This window comes from Panulirus ornatus, chromosome 25 (genome assembly GCF_036320965.1).
Source record: "Panulirus ornatus isolate Po-2019 chromosome 25, ASM3632096v1, whole genome shotgun sequence".
In the NCBI taxonomy this organism is placed as follows: domain Eukaryota; kingdom Metazoa; phylum Arthropoda; class Malacostraca; order Decapoda; family Palinuridae; genus Panulirus; species Panulirus ornatus.
In genome coordinates this window covers 13342778-13355048 of record NC_092248.1, presented here as the reverse complement: position 1 = coordinate 13355048, position 12271 = coordinate 13342778, and the positions used below count along the sequence as shown (strand labels likewise).

Genomic DNA, 12271 nt, shown 5'->3' with positions numbered 1-12271 from the left:
ACAGTATGTGATGTGAGGTGGTTTGATTGACTAAGTAAAGAAAGGGTAAGAGAGATGTGTGGTAATAAAAAGAATGTGGTTGAGAAAGCAGAAAAGGGTGTACTGAAATGGGTTTGGTCACATGGAGAGAATGAGTGAGGAAAGATTGACAAAGAAGATATATGTGTCAGAGGTGGAGGGAACAAGGAGAAGTGGGACACCAAATTGGAGCAGGAGGGATGGAGCGTAAAAGATTTTGAGCGATCGGCCCTGAACATACAGGAGGGTGAAAGGCGTGCAAGGAATAGAGTGAAATGGAATGATGTGGTGTATTGGGGTGGACGTACTGTCAATGGATTGAACCAGGGCATGTGAAGGGTCTGAGGTAAACCATGGAAAGTTTTGTGGGCCCTGGATGTGGAAAGGGAGCTATGGTTTTGGTGCATTACACATGACAGCTGGAGAGTGAGTGTGAACGAATGTGGCCCTTGTTGTCTTTTCCTAGTACTACCTCGCACGTGCGTGCTTGTGGGGGGGGGGTTGCTGTTTCATGTGCATGCGAGGTAGTGCTTGGAAAAGACAACAAGGGCCACATTCGTTCACATGTGCATGTGGGTGTTTATGTATATATATGTTTATGTAGGTGGGTTGGGCCATTCTTTTGTCTGTTTCCTTGCGCTACCTCGCTAATGCGGGAGACGGCGACTAAGTTTATGTAAGTATCTGTGTATGTATATGTTGAAATGTATAGGTATGTATATGTGCATGTGTGGGCGTTTATGTATATACATGTGTATGTGGGTGGGTTGGGTCTTCCTTTCATCTGTTTCCTTGTGCTACCTCACTAACGCGGAGAGACAGCGACTAAGTATAATAAATAAATAAATGAATAAATAAATATAGATAGATAGATAGATGTATTGGTAGGGTTAAGTTCACCATTTTGACTTTTTTTTTCTTGTACGGCATCCCTCCCCAAAAAGCTGTATCTTTTCAACTTAGGAAGACCAGTGAGGTGACTCTTGACAACTCATGCTCCATCAGGTTACTAGTCACCTTCTTAGTCTTTCTTGGGAGATTAGACCCAGCTTTTTAGGAGAGATGATATTAAAAGGAAAAATAAGTGTCTTAATGGTGAACTCAGCCCTACCAGTATGTCCTGAAATCTCATTTGTAGACATATTTTCATGTTTCCAAGCAAATATATGAGCTTTTTCTTCCTGGAATAGCTTATTATTATCCATAATTATTGGTAGAGGAAAAATATCAACTGGAACAGGAATAATGTTTCTAAACACAAGGACAGCAAGCAGTACCACATGGTAACTTTGATGGAAAATAATGTCATCTGAATTCTGTGATTATACCGTGCTGTCAGACATATGATATTACTACCACTAAGAGGGTAAAAGGATTTGTTTTGAAAATAAAACCAGATGCATGGAAGTCTTATTTTGAATGGTAATTGTTGGATTATTTCTGGAGACTGTACTCAAAAGTAAACTTACATTTACCTTATTTTGACTGGATAACTCTATTCCCAGTAAAAAGTATTCACAAGGTTCTTAGGTTTCTGACAGTTAATATTTATAGTGAAAGTGAGGTATGATGGGAATTTAACAGAAAATTTGAAGTGAATTAGACTTTTACTAATATAAATGTTTGTGTGTTTATATTTGATAAGGGACTGGCATAAGTATACAATCTAGGGGTTTGGATACACCCTGATATTGGATGGATTCCTAAAAATATCACTTAGTGTTATTTTACATAAATTGCCTCAATTAATATCCCTAAGTCTAAGGATATATATGTACTAGCTACAGTACTTATTTACATAAAAAGGAATTATTACAATAAACCATATTGTTAAACAAATCTAGCATATTTTCAATCATATTAAAAGTTCAGAGATTTAGCTAAAACTTGTTGTTACTACTCTATTATTGGTAATGATCATATTATGTCAAAAATATACATTCAGTCTTTAAGAAGATAAAAAGGTACCCAAGTTTGAAAATACAAAGTGCTTGATCATTCTCGAGCTGTAGAGGACTGTGATAAGAAGAAAAATTCATGAACATCTTACAGTTCTGATCACTCTTATTGAATTACCCAAGTTACACAAAAATGTATGCCAAACATAAAGAAGGAAAGTAAACTTACTACTTAATTTACTAAATTCCTGTGATAATTATCATTACTGTTGCTTTATACATCTTTTTAATGACCAGTGATTTCTTACATTTTACTAATCCTTATATTTTAACCTAACACATTCTGGATGTCAGTATTTCCTTACATAACAGTTTATATTTTGTATGCCTCTTACTACAATTTTTGAAATATTACTCAATTGAATAAAATAAATGGCTGCTTTTTAGTAAACAAATGTTGTAGTAAACAAAAGAGATAGACATCACACAAAGTGCAAAATTTTGTCTGTTGAGTCAAATGATAACCACTTAAAACCAAGGCATAATTATCTGTGATACAAGGTGACTGCTTTGGTATATTGTATACTAATAGAGCCAAAGTTTTCCTGTAGAAGTTCCTGGAGCTCATATATAATTCAGCATTTTGAGAAAATCTTCTGTCAGTTCAAAATCTGTATTTATAGTATACATTATGGTACGTGATGGTCATACCAAGAAACAGCAATAATGGATGAGAATATGAAAAACCAGATATATCCTTATACAAAGAACTCCATGGAGGTTATTAAATATATGAATAGGCTAAGACTAATAATATTATGCAAAATACCCTAATGCTAACCAGATGTATATCATCGAGTATGTTATAAAAATATAAAAAAAAAATTATAAAAAAAAATCATTACCCAACTACTATGATGGACAAGTGGTCTGTCATTGTTTCATATTAGCAGTGGAATGTCAGTGGAATGCCAATGGAAAGTCAATGAATGCTATAATGTACAATCTTGGCTGAAGTTGTATAAAAAAATTTCTGACAAATTATTTTATTACTTAATGGGCATCAGATATCTTAGTCCTACATCTTTGCCAGCCTTTACATTACTATTAAGTATTGATCTGTGCAAACATATTTCAATGATACTGTAAACTAAGATTTGAATAAAGGGGTTGAAAACTCAAACATTAGTGCAAATAATAAAGATGACTAATACATTTGAGTCTTTTATAATTACTTTCTCAGTATAATAACAATTATGACTAATTTAAAATGTCATCTATTAAAGCTTAAAAGCTAAATTATTATACCTGAACTTCAAAAAATTAAGTGAATATAATGGTATCTATTCAGTATTTTAAAACATAACAAGATAATAGCTGCATACACTTCATTCACCACACGTAAACAGCAATGGAAATGAGGACATTAAATAATTATAATATAATGACTCTCTTTATATGTCCACTTTCAGTGGTATTCTATATGTAAACAGATTTAATAATGCTTGTTAACTTACAGTACAGTAACAAGAGTGGTGGCAAATCAAGAAGAGAAAGAAAGTATACTTTGGACAAAAGACAAAACTGCATATCCATATATACAAAAACTCTGGAGCTCTCTTTCTTCTTACAAACAATTGGTTTTGAATTAAATCTGGGCTCTTTCCCTTGATAATCTTTGTTTCAGTAATACATAACATCTTAGATAAGGTTACTAATGTCTTTGTAATTTCCATTACAGTATGATATGGTCAAATTAATTATTTATCCTTGCAACTGAAAAACTAAAAAATCTCACTACCAAAGCCATCCATCCATATGAATGAATACTCTAATACATAAAAAGGTGTTCCCAGACCCTGCCTACAAGTGGTTACATAGCAAGCAAGAAGCCATGTTTAACAAAGATTCATCTCTAAATGACATGTGGGTACAGTCTTGTCAGGAACTTTATTTTTCCCAAGGGATCCATCATTTCCCTACTCTTGCTTGGAATGCAGCCTCATAGCTGTAGGAGCCCCATAAAAAGGGTCCTACGATTATATACTGACAATTCATACGAAAATAAGTTTTGAACTCGAGAGGAATTATTTCTTATCTTACAGAATCAAATTCATTAATCAGCAGGAAACCTACTGACACAGCCCCACAACCTTCTATAACCAAAGTCCTCTCAACCAGAGGGACCTTAGAAAAAGGTGAGTGGAAGCCACCTTTCTGCTGCCATGATCATGGACTTTTGAGGGAAGCTGGGACTTCTTGATGAGGTATAAGAAGGGTGTGGCAATTATTCTACCCTGTACTACTCTCTCCCTTACCTCTCCTTTCATATCACCAAACTTACCCTAGATAGCTTCCAAATTCTGAAATTCAGTCACTTCTTTCTTCCCTCATATCTTATAACAACAGTTTAGTACACTTTCTTCTCTCACTTCATAGGCCTTGCAAAATCTATGCCTTTACTCTGTTTCCTCTCAAAGACTATCACTTTACTTTTACTCACATTCACCTTAAATTGCCTGTGCTTACAGACACCATATAACATACACCCTTCTGTGACTACTCTTCACTCTCATCAAACAAGGGAGAAAAGAATCATGAAGACATGACAGATATAAAAAGCTTCAAAGATTGGAATCACTTGGAAATTTTCTCACAAGGTTCATCTCAAACATTTGGTACATTCCCATAATTCTAAAATTTTACCCATCTAGTTTAAGTCCCCAGGTTTTAGAAATTCCTAAGATTCTCCCAAAGTACTCCAAAACTTTTGAATAACTCTCTTTCCTGTAATATGCATTTATATATTTTCATTTTTATATTATACTTAACTGCCATTTCCTGCATTAGCCAGGTAGTGCAAGGAAACACATGAGAAATGGCCCAACCCACCCACATACACATTTATATACATAAACGCCCTCACGCACATATACATACATATATGTTTCAATGTATACATACATACATATACATATACATTCACAGAAATATACATATATTCACTAGAAAGGGTAGTGAGTGGTGGGATGAAGAAGTAAGATTATTAGTGAAAGAGAAGAGAGAGGCATTTGGACAATTTTTGCAGGGAAAAAATGCAAATGAGTGGGAGATGTATAAAAGAAAGAGGCAGGAGGTCAAGAGAAAGGTGCAAGAGGTGAAAAAGAGGGCAAATGAGAGTTGGGGTGAGAGAGTATCATTAAATTTTAGGGAAAATAAAAAGATGTTCTTGAAGGAGGTAAATAAAGTGCATAAGACAAGAGAGTAAATGGGAACTTCAGTGAAGGGGGCTAATGGGGAGGTGATAATAAGTAGTGGTGATGTGAGAAGGAGATGGAGTGAGTATTTTGAGGGTTTGTTGAATGTGTTTGATGATATAGTGGCAGATATAGGGTGCTTTGGTTGAGGTGGTGTGCAAAGTGAGAGGGTTAGGGAAAATGATTTGGTAAACAGAGAAGAGGTAGTAAAAGCTTTGCGGAAGATGAAAGCCGGCAAGGCAGCAGGTTTGGAGGGTATTGCAGTGGAATTTATTAAAAAAGGGTGTGACTGGATTGTTGACTGGTTGGTAAGGTTATTTAATGTATGTATGATTCATGGTGAGGTGCCTGAGGATTGGTGGAATGCTTGCATAGTGCCACTGTACAAAGGCAAAGGGGATACGAGTGAGTGCTCAAATTACAAAGGTATAAGTTTGTTGAGTATTCCTGGTAAATTATATGGAAGGGTATTGATTGAGAGGGTGAAGGCATGTACAGAGCATCAGATTGGGGAAGAGCAGTGTGGTTTCAGAAGTGGTAGAGGATGTGTGGATCAGGTGTTTCCTTTGAAGGATTTATGTGAGAAATATTTAGAAAAGCAAATGGATTTGTATGTAGCATTTATGGATCTGGAGAAGGCATATGATAGAGTTGATAGAGATGCTCTGTGGAGGGTACTAAAAATATATGGTGTAGGAGGAAAGTTGTTAGAAGCAGTGAAAAGTTTTTATCGAGGATGTAAGGCATGTGTACGTGTAGGAAGAGAGGAAAGTGATTGGTTCTCAGTGAATGTAGGTTTGCGGCAGGGGTGTGTGATGTCTCCATGGTTGTTTAATTTATTTATGGATGGGGTTGTTAGGGAAGTGAATGCAAGAGTTTTGGAAAGAGGGGCAAGTATGCAGTCTGTTGGGGATGAGAGAGCTTGGGAAGTGAGTCAGTTGTTGTTCGCTGATGATACAGCGCTGGTGGCTGATTCATGTGAGAAACTGCAGAAGCTGGTGACTGAATTTGGTAAAGTATGTGAAAGAAGAAAGTTAAGAGTAAATGTGAATAAGAGCAAGGTTATTAGGTACAGTAGGGTTGAAGGTCAAGTCAATTGGGAGGTGAGTTTGAATGGAGAAAAACTGGAGGAAGTAAAGTGTTTTAGATATCTGGGAGTGGATCTGGCAGCGGATGGAACCATGGAAGCGGAAGTGAATCATAGGGTGGGGGAGGGGCGAAAATCCTGGGAGCCTTGAAGAATGTGTGGAAGTCGAGAACATTATCTCCGAAAGCAAAAATGGGTATGTTTGAAGGAATAGTGGTTCCAAAAACGTTGTATGGTTGCGAGGCGTGGGCTATGGATAGAGTTGTGCGCAGGAGGGTGGATGTGCTGGAAATGAGATGTTTGAGGACAATATGTGGTGTGAGGTGGTTTGATCAAGTAAGTGATATAAGGGTAAGAGAGATGTGTGGAAATAAAAAGAGCGTGGTTGAGAGAGCAGAAGAGGGTGTTTTGAAATGGTTTGGTCACATGGAGAGAATGAGTGAGGAAAGATTGACAAAGAGGATATATGTGTCAGAGGTGGAGGGAACGAGGAGAAGTGGGAGACCAAATTGGAGGTGGAAAGATGGAGTGAAAAAGATTTTGAGTGATCGGGGCCTGAACATGCAGGAGGGCGAAAGGCATGCAAGGAATTGAGTGAATTGGAACGATGTGGTATACCGGGGTCAACATGCTATCAATGGATTGGAATCAGGGCATGTGAAGTGTCTGGGGTAAACCATGGAAAGTTCTGTGGGGCCTTGATGTGGAAAGGGAGCTGTAGTTTCGGGCATTATTACATGACAGCTAGAGACTGAGTGTGAATGAATGGGGCCTTTGTTGTCTTTTCCTAGTGCTACCTCGCACACATGAGGGGGGAGGGGGATGTTATTCCATGTGTGGCGAGATGGCGATGGGAATAAATAAAGGCAGACTATGAATTATGTACATGTGTATATATGTATATGTCTGTGTGTGTATATATATGTGTACATTGAGATGTATAGGTATGTATATTTGCATGTCTGGACGTTTATGTATATACATGTGTATGGGGGTGGGTTAGGCCATTTCTTTCGTCTGTTTCCTTGAGCTACCTCGCAAACAAGGGAGACAGCGACAAAGCAAAAAAAAAAAAATACACATGTACATATCCATGCTTGCTGCCTTTATCCATTCCCGTCGCCACCCTGCCACACACAAAATAGCATCCCCCCCTCCAGCGAGGCAGCACCAGAAACAGACAAAAAGGCCACATTCGTTCACACAGCCTCTTGTTGTCATGTTAATGCACTGAAACCACAGCTCCCTTTCCACATCCAGGCTCCACAGACCTCTTCATGGTTTACCCCAGATGCTTCACATGCCCTGGTTCAATCCATTTACAGTACGTCAACCCCGGTATACCACATTGTTCTAATTCACTCTATTTCTTGTACGCCTTTCACCCTCCTGTATGTTCAAGCCCTGATTTCTTAAAATCTTTTTCACTCCATCCTTCCACCTCCAATTAGGTCTCCCACTTCTCCTTTTTCCCTCCATCTCTGACACATATATCTTCTTTGTCAATCTTTCCTCACTCATTCTCTCTAAGTTCTTTCCTCAATCATTCTCTCTAAGTGTCCAAACCATTTCATCACACCCTCTTATGCTCTCTCAACCACACTCTTTTTATTGCCACACATCTCTCTTACCCTTTCATTACTTACTCCATCAAACCACCTCACACCACATATTGTCCTCAAACATTTCATTTCCAACACATCCACCCTCCTCTGCACAACGCTATCTATACCCCATGCCTCACAACCATATAACATTGTTAGAACCACTATTCCTTCAAACATACCCATTTTTGCTCTCCAGATAACGTTCCCACCTTCCACACATTCTTTGATGCTCCCAGAACCTTTGCTTCCTCCTCCACCCTGTAACTAACTTCCGCTTCCATGGTTCCATCCGCTGCTATGTCCACTCCCAGATATCTAAAACACTTCACTTCCTCCACTTTTTCTCTACTCAAACTTACCTCCCAATTAACTTGTCCCTCAACCCTAATGAACCTAATAACCTTGCTCTTATTCACATTTACTCTCAACTTTCTTCTTTCACACACTTTACCAAACTCAGTCATCATCTTCTGCAGTTTCTCACCCGAATCTGCCATCAGCGCTGTATCATCAGCGAACAACAACTGACTCACTTCCCAAGCCCTCTTATCCACAACAGACTGCATACTTGCCCCACTCTCCACAACTCTTGCATTCACCTCCCTAACCACCCCATCCATAAACAAATTAAACAACCATGGAGACATCATGCATCCCTGCTGCAAACCAACATTCACTGGGAACCAATCTTTTTCCTCTCTTCCTACTCATACACATGACTTACATCCTTAGTAAAAAACTTTTCACTGCCTCTAGCAACTTACCTCCCACACCATATACCCTTAAAACCTTCCACAAAGCATCTCTGTCCACCCTATCATATGCCTTATGGAAGGTTTTAAAAGTATATGGTGTGGGAGGTGAGTTGCTAGAAGCAGTGAAAAGTTTTTTTTACCAAGGATGTAAGGTATGTGTATGAGGAGGAAGAGAGGAAAGTGATATATATATGCAACATTTGACCTTAGTTACTAGATACATGAAAATAATTATATATCTACTCTTCCTGGTGCAGCAAGATGGATCATGCACATTCCTTCATCACTCTACCCTATGAGCTCTATATCTGTACTTTGCACCCTTCCTCTTATCCAGTTTTTGCCTCATTAATATTTTTTTCTGTACTTGATTGCCATTTCCTGCATTAGTGAGGTAGCTCCAGGAACAGATGAATAAACGCCACATCTGCTTATATCCATTTTCCAGCTGTCATGTGTAGTGCAATAAAACCACAAGTCCCTATCCACAGCCAAGCCCCACTGAACTTTCTATGGGTTCCATCGAATATATTCAACGTAATCTATAAAATCATCATTGGCATTCCTGTAGCTAGGTATCCAGATCACTCTCCACTAATTAACGTAATTCCTCAGAAAAATGTCTTGCAGAAACAGTCTATCGTGATTCTAGTACTCTTCTATATTTTTGAGTGACACTCCTTTGTAGAAGTCCTTCATAAAACTTTGCTAAAAAGAAATATAATGACTCTTACCTGCTGTAGAGATGTATTTTCTCTTCAAAAATCAGAACAATTTATCAACCCCTTAACATCTAACCTTTTCTTTACCTACCCTAAAAATTCAAATTTTTCAAGTTTTTTAAAGCACATATAAAAAAAACTGAAGAGATCCTGGGTTTATACATGACTCTGATATAATAATAGCCAAATATAAGTAAAGCCCTCCAAGCCTCATTACTGCTTACCTTAGATAAATCAACAGCTCTATCCTCAGTATTCAGACAAACATATGCAATAATTACCATGCCAGGAAAACTATATGCCAAACATTACATGAACAGAAATGCATTATTCATAATCAAAGACGAACAAAGAGGGTTGGCAAATGAAGTGTGGATACAAGGTATCTTCTGTAAATTATAGGTGAAATAAGAAAAGCCTCCTTTTTCCTGATATACTGAAGATACAAAATATCCAGGTGTAATGTATGCACACGTTTTTCCAGAAAAGTGATACAAAAAAAGACTGAATATAAGTAATGTTTTCTATCATGAGATTCTAAACAGGAATTGGAGCTTGTAATTCTAACACACAACTGTTGTTATTATACCCGCTGGATTTCGAACAATTTGACATCTGTATCATACCATATCGGAGGGTCAACATTTCTGAAAGAAAGACAAATTGTTATTAATCATATATGTCTTTAAAAAAGGCATGTACATAGCATCAGATTGGGGAAGAGCAGTGTGGTTTCAGAAGTGGTAGAGGATGTGTGGATCAGGTGTTTCCTCTGAAGAATGTATGTGAAAAATACTTAGAAAAGCAAATGGCTTTGTATGTAGCATTTATGGATCTGGAGAAGGCATATGATAGAGTTGATAGAGATGCTCTGTGGAAAGTATTAAGAATATATGGTGTGGGAGGAAAGTTGTTAGAAGCAGTGAAAAGTTTTTATTGAGGATGTAAGGCATGTGTACGTGTAGGAAGAGAGGAAAGTGATTGGTTCTCATTGAATGTAGGTTTGTGGCAGGGGTGTGTGATGTCTCCATGGTTGTTTAATTTGTTTATGGATGGGGTTGTTAGGGAGGTGAATGCAAGAGTTTTGGAAAGAGGGGCAAGTATGCAGTCTGTTGTGGATGAGAGAGCTTGGGAAGTGAGTCAGTTGTTGTTCACTGATGATACAGCACTGGTGGCTGCTTTGGGTGAGAAACTGGAGAAGCTGGTAACTGAGTTTGGTAAAATGTGTGAAAGAAGAAAGTTGAGAGTAAATGTGAATAAGAGCAAGGTTATTAGGTACAGTAGGGTTGAGGGTCAAGTCAATTTGGAGGTAAGTTTGAATGGAGAAAAACTGGAGGAAGTGAAGTGTTTTAGATATCTGGGAGTGGATTTGGAAGCGGATGGAACCATGGAAGTGGAAGTGAATCATAGGGTGGGGGAGGGTGCGAAAGTTCTGAGAGCCTTGAAGAATGTGTAGAAGTCGAGAACATTATCTTAGAAAGCAAAAATGGGTATGTTTGAAGAAATAGTGGTTCCAACAATGTTGTATGGTTGCGAGGCGTGGGCTATGGATAGAGTTGTGCGGATGAGGGTGGATGTGCTGGAAATGAGATGTTTGAGGACAATATGTGGTGTGAGGTGGTTTGATCGAGTAAGTAATAATGGGGTAAGCGGGATGTGTGGTAATAAAAAGAGTATGGTTGAGAGAGCAGAAGAGGGTGTTTTGAAATGGTTTGGTCACATGGAGAGAATGAGTGAGGAAAGATTGACAGAGGATATATGTGTCAGAGGTGGAGGGAATGAGGAGAAGTGGGAGACCAAATTGGAGGTGGAAAGATGGAGTGAAAAAGATTTTGAGTGATCAGGGCCTGAACATGCAGGAGGGTGAAAGGCGTGCAAGGGATAGAGTGAATTGGAACGATGTGGTATACCAGGGTTGACGTGCTGTCAATGGATTGAACCAGGGCATGTGAAGCGTCTGGGGTAAACAATGGAAAGTTCTGTGGGGCCTGGATGTGGAAAGGGAGCTGTGGTTTCGGTGCATTATTAAATGACAGCTAGAGACTGAGTGTGAACGAATGGGGACTTTGTTGCATTCCTAGCGCTACCTCGCACACATGAGGGGGAGGGAGTTGTTATTTCATGTGTGGCAGGGTGGCGATGGGAATGAATAAAGGCAGACAGTATGAATGATGTACATGTGTATATATGTATATGTCTGTGTGTGTAGATATATGTATACGTTAAGATGTATTTTTTTTTTTTTTTTTTGCTTTGTCACTGTCTCCTGCGTTTGCGAGGTAGCGCAAGGAAACAGACGAAAGAAATGGCCCAACCCACCCCCATACACATATATATACACACGTCCACACACGCAAATATACATACCCACACAGCTTTCCACGGTTCACCCCAGACGCCCCACACGCCCTGATCCAATCCACTGACAGCACGTCAACCCTGGTATACCACATCGCTCCAATTCACTCTATTCCTTGCCCTCCTTTCACCCTCCTGCATGTTCAGGCCCCGATCACACAAAATCTTTTTCACTCCATCTTTCCACCTCCAATTTGGTCTCCCTCTTCTCCTCGTTCCCTCCACCTCCGACACATATATTCTCTTGGTCAATCTTTCCTCACTCATTCTCTCCATGTGCCCGAACCATTTCAAAACACCCTCTTCCGCTCTCTCAACCACGCTCTTTTTATTTCCACACATCTCTCTTACCCTTACGTTACTTACTCGATCAAACCACCTCACACCATACAATGTCCTCAAACATCTCATTTCCAGCACATCCATCCTCCTGCGCACAACTCTATCCATAGCTCACGCCTCGCAACCATACAACATTGTTGGAACCACTATTCCTTCAAACATACCCATTTTTGCTTTCCGAGATAATGTTCTCGACTTCCACACATTCTTCAAGGCTCCCAGAATTT

The 12271-nt window shown here is 38.9% G+C and overlaps 1 protein-coding gene across 2 annotated transcripts in view; it reads right to left on the bottom strand.

The window, feature by feature from the left end:
• Window positions 1–1612: 1612 nt before the first annotated feature.
• LOC139757280 (protein HID1) overlaps window positions 1613–12271 on the bottom strand; it is a 115713-nt gene continuing 105054 nt past the window's right edge. For both annotated transcript variants that reach the window (XM_071677627.1, XM_071677628.1), the window contains one exon: window positions 1613–9991. In XM_071677627.1, coding sequence (XP_071533728.1) covers window positions 9928–9991 — 64 coding nt within the window. In that variant the 3' untranslated portion in view covers window positions 1613–9927. The remainder of the gene's footprint in view (window positions 9992–12271) is intronic.